Source organism: Plectropomus leopardus, chromosome 12 (genome assembly GCF_026936395.1).
Source record: "Plectropomus leopardus strain MGB_pleo_1.0 chromosome 12, ASM2693639v1, whole genome shotgun sequence".
NCBI classification, from domain to species: Eukaryota; Metazoa; Chordata; class Actinopteri; order Perciformes; family Serranidae; genus Plectropomus; species Plectropomus leopardus.
This window is the reverse complement of record NC_142187.1, coordinates 23,724,631-23,747,586: the sequence shown is the minus strand read 5'-3', so window position 1 is coordinate 23,747,586 and position 22,956 is coordinate 23,724,631. Positions and strand designations below refer to the sequence as shown.

Below are 22,956 nucleotides of genomic sequence, written 5' to 3'. Positions count from 1 at the left end.
CCAAGACAGCATGACATATATTCACAAATTTAAAATTTATTATACCAAAGACAGGAACATCTGTGTTGTCTCTTTTCCATGTGGATATATTTGTTTGTATTACTGAACTTGACACAGTCATGCCGGTGATAACAGTTACTGTAGGAGGGAGGTGGGACTAATATTACTTGTAAGTGTCCATGTTTGTGTGTGTGTGTGTGTGTGTGTGTGTGTGTGTGTATGTAGGTGTGTGCATGCAAGTGTGCATGCAAAGATCTGTCCATTAGTGTTCATTAGATACAGTGATGACTACAGGACATCACAATCAGACAAAGTGGAGCAAACCATGGCAAATTTGTGTAGTTATATTGCATGGAATGTTGGGGGTTTCCGACCTGCAATTTCACATATACATTTGAATGTGTGTGTCTGTTTGTGTGAGTGTGTGTGGGGGGGTCTACGTTGTAAGATAAAAAGGGAAAGGGGGGGGTGACACCTCCATAACAGCAAACTCTTGTTGAACCTCACGCCTCCCCACCACTAAAACCTTCACCGACATACAGGTACGTAGTTCCTTTAAAAGCATCAGTATACAACATTTCTCTTATTTACAATAATTGGAAAAAAAAATCACCATTTCTCTCAGAGAAGATTAGTAAAAGTGACTGAGTCACCATATAGAATATGCAACTCCTAGGAGTTAGTATTTAAAATTTCTACAAAAATTTCTATGCCATTTTACAGGCCAAGAGCCATGATTTACTGAAGAAATACAGTATTTTAAGTGCCCTATCTACAACAGTTAAGTGTGGTATTACTGGTGTACCATTCGACATAGTTCACTGATAATAAAAAGATTATGTGTTGTTTGTTTTTAAAAAGTTCTTTCAGCAACTTTACTGCTTTCACATTAAAAGATATGGTAAGTTCTTACAAAACAAACAAACAAACCATGGAATTGTTATCCATATTAACAAGTGTTGTGGCGAGCTAATGCTATTGCAAAGAGACTAGTGTTGATTACATACTCGGCTGGTTGTCTAATGTAAAAACAACGTTCCACAGTCTGTGAGAAGGACATGACCATGGACACCAGGAGCTGTGTCCACAGCCTGTACAAGAGGGTAGAGTATCATTAAAGGGCTCATTTGCTTGTTTAATTCTATGAGTTGCTTGGGTAAAAATGGGTGGATCACATTACAGTGCATGGTTCTTCAATGATGAGGCTGTGCAGAGCGACAAAGGCCGTTTATAAAAACTAGGACACAACTTTTTCATGTGCATTTTGTAGCCTCTTGAGAAAACTGTCCATTTGTAGGAAATCCGACTGGTTAGGTCGATGGTACAGTAGGCTTCTGTGCATGCTGCAGCTGGGAGGGAGATGAGGCTGTAGTCAGTGGCGGTGTCGTTCAGAGAGGGGTGTCGTAGTAGTCCGTGGGCTGATCGCTCCCAGACGGCTTCTGTTGTTTCTGCTGATGCTGCTTCATGATTTCCTTTACCTCCTCCTCCAGCTCAGGCGGGATGATGAACTGGTCATCAGGGTCAGGCTGGGCCGGAGCTGTGAAGTAACCCCCGGACTTTTTCGAGGGAGCATCAGCAGCCACCTCAATGAGGTTGTGACTCTTTTCCTGACGTGCCACTGACCCATTAACCCTCCTCTTGCCTGCCAACTTTCCTCCGTCCCCACCTCCTGCTCCGACTCCCGGCCAGGACTCATCTCTATCCAGCCCGTTCTCAGCCTCACCCAGACTCATGTCGACTCCTTCCTCCAGTGGCTCTGGGGTGCATGGAGGTGGAGGCGGTGGGGGCAGCGTCAGCAGGGTTCGCTCCTGGCTGGAGGATGGGGGTAATGATGTTTGAGGTGATGAGGAGGACTCTGCTTTGAGGCAGTGGACATCCGCCTCTACTTCCACGCGGCTCCCGTTAGAGAAAACACCAGCGATGGGCTCCTCGTCCTCACTGTCCAACCCGTTGTCAGACAGGGCGCTGGAGAAGGTGGCGCTAGACAGCTGCCTCTGAAAGGAGCCCGCTAAGCAGGCAGGATGTAGGGCACAGCAGCTGCGGGCAGAGGGAAGCTCCGAACCTGGGAAGAGGTACTGGCAGGGCTGGGTGGTTGCGTGGGCCTGCTGGTGCTGTAGGGACAGCGGGTGGGCCTGATGGTGCAGGTGGAGATGTGGATGATGGGGCTGCTCGTGCAGCAGCACCAAGGAGCTCTGCGGTGGCTCGTCAGATGAAGCTGTGGAGCCCACCTCGCTGCTCATCTCGCTGGTACTGATCTCACTGCTGATTTCACTGCAGGAGGACGGCGGCACAGGGAGGGAGCCGTCTGAGGGTCGCTCCTTGATGGCAGAGGACGACGGGGGATAGGGGCCCAAGCCGGGGCTAGGAGGAGGCTGGGGAGGCTCAGAGCAGCAGCAGGAGCAGCAGTCTTCGCTCACACTGAGTTGGACCACAACAGCGCTAAGGCTGTCTGTGCAGCCGTAGCCTTGTGCAAGCGTGCACAGCTTCTTAGCAGCTGCCAGGCCATCAGGGACGTTTCGAACAGCCTCCACAGCCTCGATGGGAGACACAGCATCCCATAGACCCCTGCTACCCAGAATGAAGAACTCATCCTGGGGTGTGAGAGTGACTGTCTGCACGTAGGGACAAGGGATGACGGATGGGTAGAGGAAGGAGTAGCCCATGATTCGGGTAGAGTCAGTCACGCCATTCACCTTGTTGTCCTGTGGAATAGAGCATACACATTGATACAGTGTTTTTGCAGTGTGCTAAAATAATATTTACATTGATGTACTCCGCAGGGATTCCAGATGCTTTCAAGGATCTCTACCTCTGTGATGATAGCCCTGTGCTGCCTGATCCTGTGGTATTCCTCCTCCAGCCCCACATTTTGAAGCAGTGACAGCGACAGCGGCTTTCCATCTCGGCACAGGATGGCCTGGCACTTGCCCACGTTAGCAGCTGTGAGGGTGAAGCAGCCCCCGGGGTCGGTGGGGTCATGGCGAATGTGACACAGAGCTGCTGAACCACCCAGTTTCTGCCCTGCTGTTCCCAGTTTTCTGCAGTGCAAAAAGAAACACAGGACGGGGTAAATATTTAAATGTTTTAGTTACATTCAGTTAATTGTGCAGATATCAGTTTGTGTAAATTCAAACTAAAAATGCCCGTTGTTATGCACCGTTGCATGACGAGGAAGGTGTTGGTCATGTAGTCCTCCTCACTCTTGGTCTTATGTAGTTCTTCCGCCAACACGTCGTTCATTGTGCACTGTAACAAGTAGGGCACCTCTACATTCCTGTCGCCGTCAAACACACCATACAGAGCCTCACGACTCCCGCAGAAACTGTTTACAGAAAGAGCTGCAACACACAGTCTGAAAAGAAAACAAAAAAGACCATAACGTCAGTGAGGCACGCGCTCAGGGAGGAAACAATGAGTACTCTAAAACTCGTCTTTTTTCGCATATTGATCACACTCACTTATAATCATGTGTGACGACCCCAGAGTCGTCACACGTGGTTTCTGTGGGTTTCTTTTCATACCTTCTGTGATTCATTTGACTGTTCAGCAGAACCTCCGTCATTACAGCAGACATACCCAATGAACATCACTTATATGGAAATGTGGAAACAATGCGTGCAATTGCTTGAATCTGTCTTTTTCAGCATGCACATTTCAACTACTGAATTGGCAATTTAGTCCGTACAGAGATGTTTTGGCATGTGAGCGTGCATGATTTGTTTTCAATAAGCACTGCTTCAATATTTCCTTCGTTTCAGTCATCTGACTTTAACAATGCACATTCTCAAGAGGTTTGGATTAGTGATGCTTCACTGGACAACTATGATGACGACGGTTTGTTTTATCATCATTGACTGAATTAAACTCACTTGTTCTTGACGCCCGAGGCCTCTGTGTAACCATGACTCCACACAGCAGGCCCACCAGATGCCTCGCTCGACGAAAAGGTCGGGGGCGGATCGATACGGAAGCAGCGGATATTACTGAAACACAGCAAACACAAAACAGATGCATGAGTTACTGATTCTGTTTCACTCATTTTGCTCAGTAACTAAAGCAAGACCTATAAAGACAAAATAATGACATACTTTAGCTGCTCGAGGGTCTTATGGTCCAGGTTGAGACGAGGGTTTCCAGTCAGGTCGAGCTCCTGAAGCTTGGGAGGCAGATTCTCTGGCAGCGTGATCTCACTCAGCTCATTACAGCTCAGATCCACACACTGACAGCAGAGGAAGAGACGTAAGCCCTCACACACATCCACATACAGCACAAGCTAGCTGTGCACAAAGATGCCTGAAGATATGATGTGTTACTAATCTCTTACTTTCATCTCCATCAGCTGCATGACCTCAGGAAAGACCTCGATGGCGTTGGAGTGGGCGATGAGTGTGTGCATTCGCCGGCAATTCATTATGGTGGTGGGCACAGTCTTCAGCATGTTTCCACTCAGATCCACCTCCTCCAGCTCCTCCAGCTTTGCCATTTTACTGGAGAGTGAAGGGAAACCATTCGGTTTTATGTAAGTCACTTATAAATGGCTGATACACTGAATTCTGTCATGAATTGACTGAATAGTAGAGACAGTTGAAAACTTTTGAAGACACATGATACATTATAGACTTTTTAATGACATACTGTGCCAAGTCATTTTGTGACGCAAATTATAGAATGATGTATTTTATGAAATACTGTACTGTAACTTTTTCTGACATACTACATTATGATTTTTTCAAGCTATACATTCATTTTTAATGTTATTTTTGACAGTGTTCTATAATATAACATTTTTCTGCTATTTTGAACAACATACTATAGTTTAACATTTTTACCCTGTTTTGGATGACATGCTATAGTGTGACTGTTTTATACTGTTTTTGACGACATACTATAGTATCATTGTTTCTCATATTTTGCACGATGTACTATACGACATACTTATGGACGACATACTGTAGAATGATTATTTTGACAAAAAAGTCAGTATGTCGTCCATAATATACTTTTTCCAAAAGTTTGACATTTGAAAGTTTTTCAGTTATAATGCTATTTAGTGAATCAGATACTGATGGCACAAAAATTGACAACCGTTGTACTTTCTATGTGGTTTTCAGCTTTTTTTGGACATATCATATTTTGACATTTTTCACCATAGTATGGCATATTTGGTTATTTTGTTGACATGCTATATTATCTTGTTTTTGGCTGTTTTAACGACATTGTTTACTATGGTGTGTCTTTGCGCCCTATTTTATGCAGTTTTCAGCTGTTTTTGGGACATTTTGTAATTTGACATTTTTGCCATACTATAGCTTTGCCTTTTGGTTCATTTTTTCGACATGCATTATTATGGTGATTTTGGTTGCTTTTGTAATATTCTGTGTTATGGCATTTCGAGGTACGGTATTTTATGCTGTTTCAGCTGTTTTTGGGACACCTCATATTTGGACATTATCGACAATAGTCTTGCCTTTTCGGTCTTTTTTTTTACATGCATTATTTTGATGTTTTGGCCATTTTTCAAATATTCTTTGCTATTGCGTGTTTCAGCACGCTATTTTATACTGTTTTGAGGTGTGTGAAGTGTTCAGCTGTTTTTTGGATATGTCATATTCTACATTTTTTGCCGTATTATACCCTTGGCTTTTCGGTTATTTTTTTTAACAGTTGAAAATTGCATAAAATACTGTGCTGAAAAACACCATAGCATTTAATATTCTCAAAGTGACTAAAAACACCACAATAATGCATGTTGAAAAAATGACCCAAAAAGCAAGGCTATAGTATGGCAAAAATGTCAAAAAATGACATGTCCCAAAAACAGGTGAAAATTGCATGAAATAGCGTGCTGAAACACACCATAGCATTTAATTTTAGGAAAAATTACCAAAAAACACCACAATAATTCATGTTGAAAAAATGACCCAAAAAGCAAGGCTATAGTATGGCAAAAATGTCAAAAAATGACATGTCCCAAAAACAGCTGAAAACAGTTGAAAACTGCAGAAAATAGCGTGCTGAAACACACCATAGCATTTAATTTTCCAAAAATGACCAATAACTGGATAATAATGCATGTTGAAAAAAATGACCCAAAAAGCAAGGCTATAGTATGGCAAAAATATCAAAAAATGACATGTCCCAAAAACAGCTGAAAACACTTGAAAATTGCATAAAATAGCATGCTAAGACACGCCATAGCATTTAATTTTGCAAAAATGACCAAAAACACCACAATAATGCATGTTGAAAAAATGAATCAAAAAGCAAGGCTATAGTATGGCAAAAATGTCAAAAAATGACATGTCCCAAAAACTGCTGAAAACAGTTGAAAACTGCAGAAAATATCGTGCTGAAACACACCATAGCATTTAATTTTGCAAAAATGACCAAAAACACCACAATAATGCATGTTGAAAAAATGAATCAAAAAGCAAGGTTGTAGTATGGCAAAAAAGTCAAAAATGACATGTCCCAAAAACTGCTGAAAACAGCTTAAAATTGCATCAAATAGCATGCTGAGACACGCCATAGCAATTAGTTTTCCAAAAATGACCAAAAAACATCACAATAATGCATGTTGAAAAAATGAATCAAAAAGCAAGGCTATAGTATGGCAAAAATGTCAAAAAATGACTTGTCGCAAAAACTGCTGAAAACAGTTGAAAACTGCATAAAATAGCATGCTGAAACACACCATAGCATTTAAATTTCCAAAAACACCCCAATAATGTATGTTGAAAAAATGACCCAAAAAGCAAGGCTATAGTATGGCAAAAATGTCAAAAAATGACATGTCCCAAAAACAGCTGAAAACAGTTGAAAACAGTTGAAAATTGCATAAAATAGTGTGCTGAAACACACCATAGCATTTAATTTTAAGAAAATGACCAAAAACACCACAATAAAGCATGTTGTAAAAATGACCCGAAAAGCAAGGCTATAGTATAGCAAAAAATGTCAAAAAATGACATGTCCCAAAAACCACTGAAAACAGTTGAAAACTGCAGAAAATTGCGTGCTGAAACACACCATTGAATTTAATTTTAAGAAAATGACCAAAAACACCATAATAATGCATGTTGAAAAAATGACCGGAAAAGCAAGGCTATAGTATGGCAAAAATGTCAAAAAATGACATGTCCCAAAAACTGCTGAAAACAGCTGAAAGCTGCGTTAAATAACATGCTGAGATACACCATAGCATTTAATATTCCCAAAATGACCAAAAACACCACAATAATGCATGTTGAAAAAATGACCCAAAAAAGCAAGGCTATAGTATGGCAAAAATGTCAAAAAATGACATGTCCCAAAAACAGCTGAAAACAGTTGAAAACTGCAGGAAATAGCGTGCTGAAACACACCATAGCATTTAATTTTAAGAAAATGACCAAAAACACCATAATAATGCATGTTGAAAAAATGACCCAAAAAGCAAGGCTATAGTATGGCAAACATGTCAAAAAATGACATGTCCCAAAAACCGCTGAAAACAGTTGAAAACTGCAGGAAATAGCGTGTTGAAACACACCATAGCATTTAATTTTAAGAAAATGACCAAAAACACCATAATAATGCATGTTGAAAAAATGACCCAAAAAAGCAAGGCTATAGTATGGCAAAAATGTCAAAAAATGACATGTCCCCAAAACCGCTGAAAATTGCATGAAATAGCGTGCTGAAACACACCATAGCATTTAATTTTAGGAAAAATTACCAAAAAACACCACAATAATTCATGTTGAAAAAATGACCCAAAAAGCAAGGCTATAGTATGGCAAAAATGTCAAAAAATGACATGTCCCAAAAACAGCTGAAAACAGTCTAAAACTGCATGAAATAGCATGCTGAGACATGCCATAGCATTTAATTTTAAGAAAATGACCAATAATTGGATAATAATGCATGTTGAAAAAATGACCCAAAAAAGCAAGGCTATAGTATGGCAAAAATGTCAAAAAATGACATGTCCCAAAAACAGCTGAAAAATGTTGAAAACTGCAGAAAATAGCATGCTGAAACACACCATAGCATTCAATTTTAAGAAAATGACCAATAACTTGATAATAATGCATGTTGAAAAAATGACCCAAAAAGCAAGGCTATAGTATGGCAAAAATGTCAAAATATGGCATGTCCCAAAAACAGCCAAAAACCACATTAAACCACATAAAATAGCCTTCCAAGAAACGCCATGGCATAGAAAAATGTAAAAAGTGCAAAAAACACCATAATTTGGCGTGTCGAAAAAATGACCGGAAATGCAAGGCTATAGTATGGCAAAAATGTCAAAAAATGACATGTCCCAAAAAATGCTGAAAACAGTTGAAAACTGCAGAAAATAGCGTGCTGAAACACACCATAGCATTTAATTTTAAGAAAATGACCAATAACTGGATAATAATGCATGTTGAAAAAATGACCCAAAAAAGCAAGGCTATAGTATGGCAAAAATGTCAAAAAATGACATGTCCCAAAAACAGCTGAAAACACTTGAAAATTGCATAAAATAGCATGCTGAAACACACCATAGCATTTAATTTTAAGACAATGACCAAAAACACCATAATAATGCATGTTGAAAAAATGATCCGGAAAGCAAGGCTATAGTATGGCAAAAATGTCAAAAAATGACATGTCCCCAAAACAGCTGAAAACAGTTGAAAACTGCAGAAAATAGCGTGCTGAAACACACCATAGCATTTAATTTTAAGAAAATGACCAAAAACACCATAATGATGCATGTTGAAAAAATGACCCAAAAAGCAAGGCTATAGTATGGCAAACATGTCAAAAAATGACATGTCCCAAAAACCGCTGAAAACAGTTGAAAACTGCAGGAAATAGCGTGCTGAAACACACCATAGCATTTAATTTTAAGAAAATGACCAATAACTGGATAATAATGCATGTTGAAAAAATGACCGGAAAAGCAAGGCTATAGTATGGCAAAAATGTCAAAAAATGACATGTCCCAAAAACAGCTGAAAACAGTCTAAAACTGCAGAAAATAGCATGCTGAAACACACCATAGCCTTTAATTTTAAGAAAATGACCAATAACTGGATAATAATGCATGTTGAAAAAATGACTCAAAAAAGCAAGGCTATAGTATGGCAAACATGTCAAAAAATGACATGTCCCAAAAACCGCTGAAAACAGTTGAAAACTGCAGGAAATAGCGTGCTGAAACACACCATAGCATTTAATTTTAAGAAAATGACCAAAAACACCACAATAATGCATGTTGAAAAAATGACCCAAAAAGCAAGGCTATAGTATGGCAAACATGTCAAAAAATGACATGTCCCCAAAACAGCTGAAAACAGTTGAAAATTGCATAAAATAGCGTGCTGAAACACACCATAGCATTTAATTTTAAGAAAATGACCAAAAACACCACAATAATGCATGTTGAAAAAATGACCCAAAAAGCAAGGCTATAGTATGGCAAACATGTCAAAATATAGCATGTCCCAAAAACAGCCAAAAACCACATTAAACCACATAAAATAGCCTTCCAAGAAACGCCATGGCATAGAAAAATGTAAAAAGTGCAAAAAACACCATAATTTGGCGTGTCGAAAAAATGACCGGAAATGCAAGGCTATAGTATGGTAAAAATGTCAAAATATGACATGTCCCCAAAACAGCTGAAAACAGTCTAAAACTGCATAAAATATCATGCTGAAACACACAATAGCATTTAATTTTAAGAAAATGACCAAAAACACCATAATAATGCATGTTGAAAAACTGACCCAAAAAAGCAAGGCTATAGTATGGCAAAAATGTCAAAAAATGACATGTCCCAAAAACAGCTGAAAACAGTTGAAAACTGCATAAAATAGCATGCTGAAACACACCATAGCCTTTAATTTTAAGAAAATGACCAATAACTGGATAATAATGCATGTTGAAAAAATGACTCAAAAAAGCAAGGCTATAGTATGGCAAACATGTCAAAAAATGACATGTCCCAAAAACCGCTGAAAACAGTTGAAAACTGCAGGAAATAGCGTGCTGAAACACACCATAGCATTTAATTTTAAGAAAATGACCAAAAACACCACAATAATGCATGTTGAAAAAATGACCCAAAAAGCAAGGCTATAGTATGGCAAACATGTCAAAAAATGACATGTCCCCAAAACAGCTGAAAACAGTTGAAAATTGCATAAAATAGCGTGCTGAAACACACCATAGCATTTAATTTTAAGAAAATGACCAAAAACACCACAATAATGCATGTTGAAAAAATGACCCAAAAAGCAAGGCTATAGTATGGCAAACATGTCAAAATATAGCATGTCCCAAAAACAGCCAAAAACCACATTAAACCACATAAAATAGCCTTCCAAGAAACGCCATGGCATAGAAAAATGTAAAAAGTGCAAAAAACACCATAATTTGGCGTGTCGAAAAAATGACCGGAAATGCAAGGCTATAGTATTGGGAAAATGTCAAAATAGGACATGTCCCAAAACCACTGAAAACAGTTGAAAACTACAGGAAATGACGTGCTGAAACACACCATAGCATTTAATTTTAAGAAAATGACCAAAAACACCATAATAAAGCATGTTGAAAAAATGACCGGAAAAGCAAGGCTATAGTATGGCAAAAATGTCAAAAAATGACATGTCCCAAAAACAGCTGAAAACAGTTGAAAACTACAGAAAATAGCATGTTGAAACACACCATAGCATTTAATTTTAAGAAAATGACCAATAACTGGATAATAATGCATGTTGAAAAAATGACCGGAAAAGCAAGGCTATAGTATGGCAAAAATGTCAAAAAATGACATGTCCCAAAAACAGCTGAAAACAGTCTAAAACTGCAGAAAATAGCATGCTGAAACACACCATAGCCTTTAATTTTAAGAAAATGACCAATAACTGGATAATAATGCATGTTGAAAAAATGACTCAAAAAAGCAAGGCTATAGTATGGCAAACATGTCAAAAAATGACATGTCCCAAAAACCGCTGAAAACAGTTGAAAACTGCAGGAAATAGCGTGCTGAAACACACCATAGCATTTAATTTTAAGAAAATGACCAAAAACACCACAATAATGCATGTTGAAAAAATGACCCAAAAAGCAAGGCTATAGTATGGCAAACATGTCAAAAAATGACATGTCCCCAAAACAGCTGAAAACAGTTGAAAATTGCATAAAATAGCGTGCTGAAACACACCATAGCATTTAATTTTAAGAAAATGACCAAAAACACCACAATAATGCATGTTGAAAAAATGACCCAAAAAGCAAGGCTATAGTATGGCAAACATGTCAAAATATAGCATGTCCCAAAAACAGCCAAAAACCACATTAAACCACATAAAATAGCCTTCCAAGAAACGCCATGGCATAGAAAAATGTAAAAGTGCAAAAACACCATAATTTCATGGTTTAAAAAATGACCGGAAATGCAAGGCTATAGTATGGTAAAATGTCAAAATATGACATGTCCCCAAAACAGCTGAAAACAGTCTAAAACTGCATAAAATATCATGCTGAAACACACAATAGCATTTAATTTTAAGAAAATGACCAAAAACACCATAATAATGCATGTTGAAAAACTGACCCAAAAAAGCAAGGCTATAGTATGGCAAAAATGTCAAAAAATGACATGTCCCAAAAACAGCTGAAAACAGTTGAAAACTGCATAAAATAGCATGCTGAAACACACCATAGCCTTTAATTTTAAGAAAATGACCAATAACTGGATAATAATGCATGTTGAAAAAATGACTCAAAAAAGCAAGGCTATAGTATGGCAAACATGTCAAAAAATGACATGTCCCAAAAACAGCTGAAAACAGTTGAAAACTGCAGGAAATAGCGTGCTGAAACACACCATAGCATTTAATTTTAAGAAAATGACCAAAAACACCACAATAATGCATGTTGAAAAAATGACCCAAAAAGCAAGGCTATAGTATGGCAAACATGTCAAAAAATGACATGTCCCCAAAACAGCTGAAAACAGTTGAAAATTGCATAAAATAGCGTGCTGAAACACACCATAGCATTTAATTTTAAGAAAATGACCAAAAACACCACAATAATGCATGTTGAAAAAATGACCCAAAAAGCAAGGCTATAGTATGGCAAACATGTCAAAATATAGCATGTCCCAAAAACAGCCAAAAACCACATTAAACCACATAAAATAGCCTTCCAAGAAACGCCATGGCATAGAAAAATGTAAAAAGTGCAAAAAACACCATAATTTGGCGTGTCGAAAAAATGACCGGAAATGCAAGGCTATAGTATGGTAAAAATGTCAAAATATGACATGTCCCAAAAACCACTGAAAACAGTTGAAAACTACAGGAAATGACGTGCTGAAACACACCATAGCATTTAATTTTAAGAAAATGACCAAAAACACCATAATAAAGCATGTTGCAAAAATGACCCAAAAAAGCAAGGCTATAGTATGGCAAAAATGTCAAAAAATGACATGTCCCAAAAACTGCTGAAAACAGTTGAAAACTGCAGAAAATAGTGTGCTGAAACACACCATAGCATTTAATTTTAAGAAAATGACCAATAACTGGATAATAATGCATGTTGAAAAAATGACCCAAAAAAGCAAGGCTATAGTATGGCAAACATGTCAAAAAATGACATGTCCCAAAAACCGCTGAAAACAGTTGAAAACTGCAGGAAATAGCGTGCTGAAACACACCATAGCATTTAATTTTAAGAAAATGACCAATAATTGGATAATAATGCATGTTGAAAAAATGACCCAAAAAGCAAGGCTATAGTATGGCAAACATGTCAAAAAATGACATGTCCCCAAAACAGCTGAAAACAGTTGAAAATTGCATAAAATAGCGTGCTGAAACACACCATAGCATTTAATTTTAAGAAAATGACCAAAAACACCACAATAATGCATGTTGAAAAAATGACCCAAAAAGCAAGGCTATAGTATGGCAAACATGTCAAAATATAGCATGTCCCAAAAACAGCCAAAAACCACATTAAACCACATAAAATAGCCTTCCAAGAAACGCCATGGCATAGAAAAATGTAAAAAGTGCAAAAAACACCATAATTTGGCGTGTCGAAAAAATGACCGGAAATGCAAGGCTATAGTATGGTAAAAATGTCAAAATATGACATGTCCCAAAAACCACTGAAAACAGTTGAAAACTACAGGAAATGACATGCTGAAACACACCATAGCATTTAATTTTAAGAAAATGACCAAAAACACCATAATAAAGCATGTTGCAAAAATGACCCAAAAAAGCAAGGCTATAGTATGGCAAAAATGTCAAAAAATGACATGTCCCAAAAACTGCTGAAAACAGTTGAAAACTGCAGAAAATAGCGTGCTGAAACACACCATAGCATTTAATTTTAAGAAAATGACCAAAAACACCATAATAATGCATGTTGAAAAAATGACCCAAAAAAGCAAGGCTATAGTATGGCAAACATGTCAAAAAATGACATGTCCCAAAAACAGCTGAAAACACTTGAAAACTGCAGGAAATAGCATGCTGAAACACACCATTGCATTTAATTTTCCCAAAATTACCAATAACACCACAATAATGCATGTTGAAAAAATGACCCAAAAAAGCAAGGCTATAGTATGGCAAAAATGTCAAAAAATGACATGTCCCAAAAACCGCTGAAAACAGTTGAAAACTGCAGAAAATAGCGTGCTGAAACACACTATAGCATTTAATTTTAAGAAAATGACCAATAATTGGATAATAATGCATGTTGAAAAAATGACCCAAAAAGCAAGGCTATAGTATGGCAAACATGTCAAAAAATGACATGTCCCAAAAACAGCTGAAAACAGTCTAAAACTGCAGAAAATAGTGTGCTGAAACACACCATAGCATTTAATTTTAAGAAAATGACCAATAACTGGATAATAATGCATGTTGCAAAAATGACCCAAAAAAGCAAGGCTATAGTATGGCAAAAATGTCAAAAAATGACATGTCCCAAAAACAGCTGAAAACAGTTGAAAACTGCAGAAAATAGCGTGCTGAAACACACTATAGCATTTAATTTTAAGAAAATGACCAAAAACACCATAATAATGCATGTTGAAAAAATGACCCAAAAAGCAAGGCTATAGTATGGCAAACATGTCAAAATATAGCATGTCCCAAAAACAGCCAAAAACCACATTAAACCACATAAAATAGCCTTCCAAGAAACGCCATGGCATAGAAAAATGTAAAAAGTGCAAAAAACACCATAATTTGGCGTGTCGAAAAAATGACCGGAAATGCAAGGCTATAGTATGGCAAAAATGTCAAAAAATGACATGTCCCAAAAACCGCTGAAAACACTTGAAAACTGCGGGAAATAGCGTGCTGAAACACACCATAGCATTTAATTTTAAGAAAATGACCAAAAACACCATAATAATGCATGTTGAAAAAATGACCCAAAAAAGCAAGGCTATAGTATGGCAAAAATGTCAAAAAATGACATGTCCCAAAAACCGCTGAAAACAGTTGAAAACTGCAGGAAATAGCGTGCTGAAACACACCATAGCATTTAATTTTAAGAAAATGACCAATAACTGGATAATAATGCATGTTGAAAAAATGACCCAAAAAGCAAGGCTATAGTATGGCAAAAATGTCAAAAAATGACATGTCCCAAAAACCGCTGAAAACAGTTGAAAACTGCAGAAAATAGCGTGCTGAAACACACCATAGCATTTAATTTTAAGAAAATGATAAAAACACCACAATAAAGCATGTTGTAAAAATGACCCAAAAAGCAAGGCTATAGTATGGCAAAAATGTCAAAAAATGACATGTCCCAAAAACTGCTGAAAATAGTTGAAAATTGCATGAAATAGCATGCTGAGACATGCCATAGCATTTAATTTTAAGAAAATGACCAATAATTGGATAATAATGCATGTTGAAAAAATGACCCAAAAAGCAAGGCTATAGTATGGCAAACATGTCAAAAAATGACATGTCCCAAAAACAGCTGAAAACAGTCTAAAACTGCAGAAAATAGCGTGCTGAAACACACCATAGCATTTAATTTTAATAAAAATGACCAATAACTGGATAATAATGCATGTTGAAAAAATGACCCAAAAAAGCAAGGCTATAGTATGGCAAAAATGTCAAAAAATGACATGTCCCAAAAACAGCTGAAAACAGTTGAAAATTGCATAAAATAGCGTGCTGAAATACACCATAGCATTTAATTTTAAGAAAATGACCAAAAACACCACAATAAAGCATGTTGAAAAAATGACCCGGAAAGCAAGGCTATAGTATGGCAAACATGTCAAAAAATGACATGTCCCAAAAACAGCTGAAAACAGTCTAAAACTGCATAAAATAGCGTGCTGAAACACACCATAGCATTTAATTTTAAGAAAATGACCAATAACTGGATAATAATGCATGTTGCAAAAATGACCCAAAAAAGCAAGGCTATAGTATGGCAAAAATGTCAAAAAATGACATGTCCCAAAAACAGCTGAAAACAGTTGAAAACTGCAGAAAATAGCGTGCTGAAACACACTATAGCATTTAATTTTAAGAAAATGACCAAAAACACCATAATAATGCATGTTGAAAAAATGACCCAAAAAAGCAAGGCTATAGTATGGCAAAAATGTCAAAAAATGACATGTCCCAAAAACCGCTGAAAACAGTTGAAAACTGCAGGAAATAGCGTGCTGAAACACACCATAGCATTTAATTTTAAGAAAATGACCAATAACTGGATAATAATGCATGTTGAAAAAATGACCCAAAAAGCAAGGCTATAGTATGGCAAAAATGTCAAAAAATGACATGTCCCAAAAACCGCTGAAAACAGTTGAAAACTGCAGAAAATAGCATGCTGAAACACACCATAGCCTTTAATTTTAAGAAAATGACCAATAACTGGATAATAATGCATGTTGAAAAAATGACTCAAAAAAGCAAGGCTATAGTATGGCAAACATGTCAAAAAATGACATGTCCCAAAAACCGCTGAAAACAGTTGAAAACTGCAGGAAATAGCGTGCTGAAACACACCATAGCATTTAATTTTAAGAAAATGACCAAAAACACCACAATAATGCATGTTGAAAAAATGACCCAAAAAGCAAGGCTATAGTATGGCAAACATGTCAAAAAATGACATGTCCCCAAAACAGCTGAAAACAGTTGAAAATTGCATAAAATAGCGTGCTGAAACACACCATAGCATTTAATTTTAAGAAAATGACCAAAAACACCACAATAATGCATGTTGAAAAAATGACCCAAAAAGCAAGGCTATAGTATGGCAAACATGTCAAAATATAGCATGTCCCAAAAACAGCCAAAAACCACATTAAACCACATAAAATAGCCTTCCAAGAAACGCCATGGCATAGAAAAATGTAAAAAGTGCAAAAAACACCATAATTTGGCGTGTCGAAAAAATGACCGGAAATGCAAGGCTATAGTATGGTAAAAATGTCAAAATATGACATGTCCCCAAAACAGCTGAAAACAGTCTAAAACTGCATAAAATATCATGCTGAAACACACAATAGCATTTAATTTTAAGAAAATGACCAAAACACCATAATAATGCATGTTGAAAAATGACCCAAAAAGCAAGGCTATAGTATGGCAAAAATGTCAAAAAATGACATGTCCCAAAAACCGCTGAAAACAGTTGAAAACTGCAGGAAATAGCGTGCTGAAACACACCATAGCATTTAATTTTAAGAAAATGACCAATAATTGGATAATAATGCATGTTGAAAAAATGACCCAAAAAAGCAAGGCTATAGTATGGCAAACATGTCAAAAATGACATGTCCCAAAAACCGCTGAAAACAGTTGAAAACTGCAGAAAATAGCGTGCTGAAACACACCATAGCATTTAATTTTAAGAAAATGACCAATAACTGGATAATAATGCATGTTGAAAAATGACCCAAAAAGCAAGGCTATAGTATGGCAAACATGTCAAAAATGACATGTCCCAAAAACCGCTGAAAACAGTTGAAAACTGCAGGAAATAGCGTGCTGAAACACACCATAGCATTTAATTTTAAGAAAATGACCAAAAACACCACAATAATGCATGTTGAAAAAATGACCCAAAAAGCAAGGCTATAGTATGGCAAACATGTCAAAAAATGACATGTCCCCAAAACAGCTGAAAACAGTTGAAACCCTGAAACACACCATAGCATAATGCTAAAACAGTAAAATTGCATAAAATACATAGCGACATGATCTAAAACTGCATAAAATATCATTAGCATTTAATTTTAAGAAAATGACCATCAAAAAATGACCATATAGTATGGCAAAAATGTCAAAATGACATGTCCCAAAACAGCTGAAAACAGTTGAAACTGCATAAAATAGCATGCTGAAACACAATAGCATTTAATTTTAAGAAAATGACCAATAACCATAATAATGCATGTTGAAAAATGACTCAAAAAATATAGTATGGCAAACATGTCAAAAATGACATGTCCTAAAAAAAAACAGTTGAAAACTGCAGGAAATAATAGAAGAAACACACCATAGCATTTAATTTTAAGAAAAGTGACCAAAATACACCATAATAATGCATGTTGAAAAAATGACCCAAAAAGCAAGGCTATAGTATGGTAAACATGTCAAAATATGACATGTCCCAAAACAGCTGAAAACAGTTGAAATACATAGGAAATAGGCCTTGAAACACCATAGCATTTATAAAAATTTTAAGAAAATGACCAAAAACACCAATAATGCATGTTGAAAAATGACCCAAAAAGCAAGGCTATAGTATGGCAAACATGTCAAAATATGACATGTCCCAAAAAACCAGCTGAAAACAGTTGAAAACTGCAGGAAATAGTGCTGAAACACACCATAGCATTTAATTTTAAGAAAATGACCAAAAACACCATAATAATGCATGTTGAAAAAATGACCCAAAATGCAAGGCTATAGTATGGCAAAAAATGTCAAAATATGACATGTCCAAAACCACTGAAAACAGTTGAAAACTGCAGAAAATAGTGTGCTGAAACACACCATAGCATTTAATTTTAAGAAAATGACCAAAAACACCATAATAATGCATGTTGCAAAAAATGACCCAAAAAAGCAAGGCTATAGTATGGCAAACATGTCAAAAAATGACATGTCCCAAAACCGCTGAAAACAGTTGAAAACTGCAGGAAATAGCATGCTGAAACACACCATAGCATTTAATTTTAAGAAAATGACCAATAACACCATAATAATGCATGTTGAAAAATGACCCAAAAAGCAAGGCTATAGTATGGCAAAATGTCAAAAATGATATGTCCTAAAACTGCTGGAAAACAGTTGAAAACTGTAGAAAATGCGGTTGAAACATAGCATTTAATTTTAAGAAAATGACCAAAACACCATAATAATGCATGTTGAAAATGACCAAAAAAAGCAAGGCTATAGTATGGCAAACATGTCAAAAATGACATGTCCTAAAACAGCTGAAAACACTTGAAAAAACTGCAGGAAATAGTGCATGAAACACACCATTGCATTTAATTTTCCCAAAATTACCAATAACACCATAATAATGCATGTTGAAAAATGACCCAAAAAGCAAGGCTATAGTATGGCAAAATGTCAAAAAATGACATGTCCCAAAAACCGCTGAAAAACAGTTGAAAACTGCAGAAAATAGCGTGCTGAAACACACTATAGCATTTAATTTTAAGAAAATGACCAATAATTGGATAATAATGCATGTTGAAAAAATGACCCAAAAAGCAAGGCTATCGTGTGGCAAACATGTCAAAAAATGACATGTCCTAAAAAACAGCTGAAAACAGTCTTGAAAACTGCAGAAAATAGTGTGCTGAAACACACCATAGCATTTAATTTTAAGAAAATGACCAATAACTGGATAATAATGCATGTTGCAAAATGACCCAAAAAGCAAGGCTATAGTATGGCAAAAATGTCAAAAATGACATGTCCCAAAACAGCTGAAAACAGTTGAAAACTGGTAAGAAAATAGCGTGCTGAAACACACTATAGCATTTAATTTTAAGAAAAATGACCAAAAACACCATAATAATGCATGTTGAAAAAATGACCCAAAAGCAAGGCTATAGTATGGCAAACATGTCAAAATATAGCATGTCCCAAAACAGCCAAAACCACATTAAACCAGAAAATAGCCTTCCAAGAAACGCCATAGCATAGAAAAATGTAAAAAGTGCAAAAACACTGGATAATTTGTGCTTTAAAAATGACCGGAAATGCAAGGCTATAGTATGGCAAAAATGTCAAAAAATGACATGTCCCAAAAACCGCTGAAAACACTTGAAAACTGCGGGAAATAGCGTGCTGAAACACACCATAGCATTTAATTTTAAGAAAATGACCAAAAACACCATAATAATGCATGTTGAAAAAATGACCCAAAAAAGCAAGCTATATGTAAAATGTCAAAAATGACATGTCCTAAAACTGCTGAAAACAGTTGAAAACTGCAGGAAATAGCGGTTGAAACACACCATAGCATTTAATTTTAAGAAAATGACCAATAACTGGATAATAATGCATGTTGAAAAAATGACCCAAAAAAGCAAGGCTATAGTATGGCAAAATGTCAAAAATGACATGTCCTAAAAACCGCTGAAAACAGTTGAAAACTGCAGAAAATAGCGATGCTGAAACACACTATAGCATTTAATTTTAAGAAATGACCAAAAACACCATAATAATGCATGTTGCAAAAATGACCCAAAAAAGCAAGGCTATAGTATGGCAAAAATGTCAAAAAATGACATGTCCCAAAAACCGCTGAAAACAGTTGAAAACTGCAGGAAATAGCGTGCTGAAACACACCATAGCATTTAATTTTAAGAAAATGACCAATAACTGGATAATAATGCATGTTGAAAAAATGACCCAAAAAGCAAGGCTATAGTATGGCAAAAATGTCAAAAAATGACATGTCCCAAAAACAGCTGAAAACACTTGAAAACTGCAGGAAATAGCGTGCTGAAACACACCATAGCATTTAATTTTGCAAAAATGACCAAAAACACCACAATAATGCATGTTGAAAAAATGACCCAAAAAGCAAGGCTATAGTATGGCAAAAATGTCAAAATATGGCATGTCCCAAAAACAGCCAAAAACCACATTAAACCACATAAAATAGCCTTCCAAGAAACGCCATGGCATAGAAAAATGTAAAAAGTGCAAAAAACACCATAATTTGGCGTGTCGAAAAAATGACCGGAAATGCAAGGCTATAGTATGGTAAAAATGTCAAAATATGGCATGTCCCAAAAACAGCTGAAAAAACCTCAAACCAGCATTAAATAGTGTGCCCAGTGGCAGTGCTGACAAGGGCCATTGCCTATGTAACACTGAATTTAAGTTTGTGCCTATGTGAAAGGCAGAACCATGGCGCGTAGTCTTTTTTTACAGTCGGATCCTTTCGAGTACTGCACCACCACTGGATGGCTGACTAAACAGCGGATGACTCGAAAAATACCACACTGACCAGGTGACAAGAGGCAGAAGCAAGAACAAAGAATTGATCAGTTTGCCAGAAATCACCAGAACTGCAGACTACAGTTGCTGTCATGTAAAATCTTATAAAGGAAAACAGAAGGAAGCTCTTATTGTTTTATTTTGTCTTCATTGTCAGCATTGTTACTGAAACAAATGTTAATAATGGTATTTTTGTTGTTATTGTACTTCTTTTACTGAACTAAATGCGCTGAAGGCTTGAACACTGATTTGTTGCTCAAGTCAACGAGAATGTTTTGGTTTTGTTTGTTTTATATTTATTTTTTGTAATATTGTAGAAAATTGTAGCTAACATTCAAACAAAACTGAACTGTAACTAGAATACTGTTTCTGTGCGCCAGTACTATATATTATGTTATAATTATTTAAATTAAAGATTTTGAATGGTTGAATGCTTGTCTTTGTCTCTTTTGTCCAGGTTGAATGTGTCCCTTTGAAAAAACTTTTGAACCCCCCAGGAAAATTGGTTTAGAACCGCCAATAAGCATGCCTGGAAACGCATTGACATAGTATGTTGCAAAAACGGCCAATAACACCATGATATCCGATGGCAAAAATGTTGAACTATGGCATGTCACAAAAAAAGCCAAAAACCACACTACACTACATAACATTGCCTTCCAACAAACGCTATAGCATAGAAAGATGCAAAAAGGGCCAAAAACACAATGATTTGGCATGTCGAAAAAATGACCGAAAATGCAAGGCTATAGTAAGGCAAAAATGTCAAAAAAATGACATGTCCCTAAAACTGCTGAAAACAGCTGAAAATTGCATGAAATAGCATGCTGAGACACGCCATAGCAATTAATTTTCCAAAACTGACCAAAAACACCCCAATAATGCATGTTGAAAAAATGAACCAAAAAGCAAGGCTATAGTATGGCAAAAATGTCAAAAAATGACATGTCCCAAAAACAGCTGAAAACAGTCTAAAACTGCAGAAAATAGCGTGCTGAAACACACCATAGCAATTAGTTATCCAAAAATGACCAAAAACACCACAATAATGCATGTTGAAAAAATGACCCAAAAAGCAAGGCTATAGTATGGCAAAAATGTCAAAAAATGACATGTCCCAAAAACAGCTGAAAACAGTCTAAAACTGCAGAAAATAGCGTGCTGAAACACACCATAGCAATTAGTTATCCAAAAATGACCAAAAACACCACAATAATGCATGTTGAAAAAATGAATCAAAAAGCAAGGCTATAGTATGGCAAAAATGTCAAAAAATGACATTTCCCAAAACCAGCTGAAAACACTTGAAAATTGCAGAAAATAGCGTGCTGAAACACACCATAGCATTTAATTTTAAGAAAATGACCAATAACTGGATAATAATGCATGTTGAAAAAATGAATCAAAAAGCAAGGCTATAGTATGGCAAAAATGTCAAAAAATGACATGTCCCAAAAAGCGCTGAAAACAGCTGAAAATTGCATGAAATAGCATGCTGAGACACACCATAGCATTTAATATTCCCAAAATGACCAAAAACACCCCAATAATGCATGTTGAAAAAATGACCCAAAAAGCAAGGCTATAGTATGGCAAAAATGTCAAAAAATGACATGTCCCAAAAACCGCTGAAAACAGCTGAAAATTGCATGAAATAGCATGCTGAGATACGCCATAGCAATTAATTTTCCAAAACTGACCAAAAACACCCCAATAATGCATGTTGAAAACATGACCCAAAAAGCAAGGCTATAGTATGGCAAAAATGTCAAAAAATGACATGTCCCAAAAACAGCTGAAAACAGTCTAAAACTGCAGAAAATAGCGTGCTGAAACACACCATAGCAATTAGTTATCCAAAAATGACCAAAAACACCACAATAATGCATGTTGAAAAAATGACCCAAAAAGCAAGGCTATAGTATGGCAAAAATGTCAAAAAATGACATGTCCCAAAAACAGCTGAAAACACTTGAAAACTGCAGAAAATAGCGTGCTGAAACACACCATAGCAATTAGTTATCCAAAAATGACCAAAAACACCACAATAATGCATGTTGAAAAAATGAATCAAAAAGCAAGGCTATAGTATGGCAAAAATGTCAAAAAATGACATTTCCCAAAACCAGCTGAAAACACTTGAAAATTGCAGAAAATAGCGTGCTGAAACACACCATAGCATTTAATTTTAAGAAAATGACCAATAACTGGATAATAATGCATGTTGAAAAAATGAATCAAAAAGCAAGGCTATAGTATGGCAAAAATGTCAAAAAATGACATGTCCCAAAAAGCGCTGAAAACAGCTGAAAATTGCATGAAATAGCATGCTGAGACACACCATAGCATTTAATATTCCCAAAATGACCAAAAACACCCCAATAATGCATGTTGAAAAAATGACCCAAAAAGCAAGGCTATAGTATGGCAAAAA

At 36.3% G+C, this 22,956-nt stretch overlaps 1 protein-coding gene across 1 annotated transcript in view; it reads right to left on the bottom strand.

Moving 5' to 3' along the window:
• Window positions 1-16: 16 nt before the first annotated feature.
• phlpp1 (PH domain and leucine rich repeat protein phosphatase 1) overlaps window positions 17-22,956 on the bottom strand; it is a 93,999-nt gene continuing 71,059 nt past the window's right edge. Inside the window, exons 12-17 of the mRNA XM_088085569.1 lie at window positions 4,325-4,487; window positions 4,089-4,219; window positions 3,870-3,983; window positions 3,158-3,352; window positions 2,810-3,038; window positions 17-2,702 (exon numbers count right to left, since the gene is read on the bottom strand). Of these exons, the coding sequence (XP_087941695.1) occupies window positions 1,389-2,702; window positions 2,810-3,038; window positions 3,158-3,352; window positions 3,870-3,983; window positions 4,089-4,219; window positions 4,325-4,487 (2,146 nt within the window). The 3' untranslated portion in view covers window positions 17-1,388. The remainder of the gene's footprint in view (window positions 2,703-2,809; window positions 3,039-3,157; window positions 3,353-3,869; window positions 3,984-4,088; window positions 4,220-4,324; window positions 4,488-22,956) is intronic.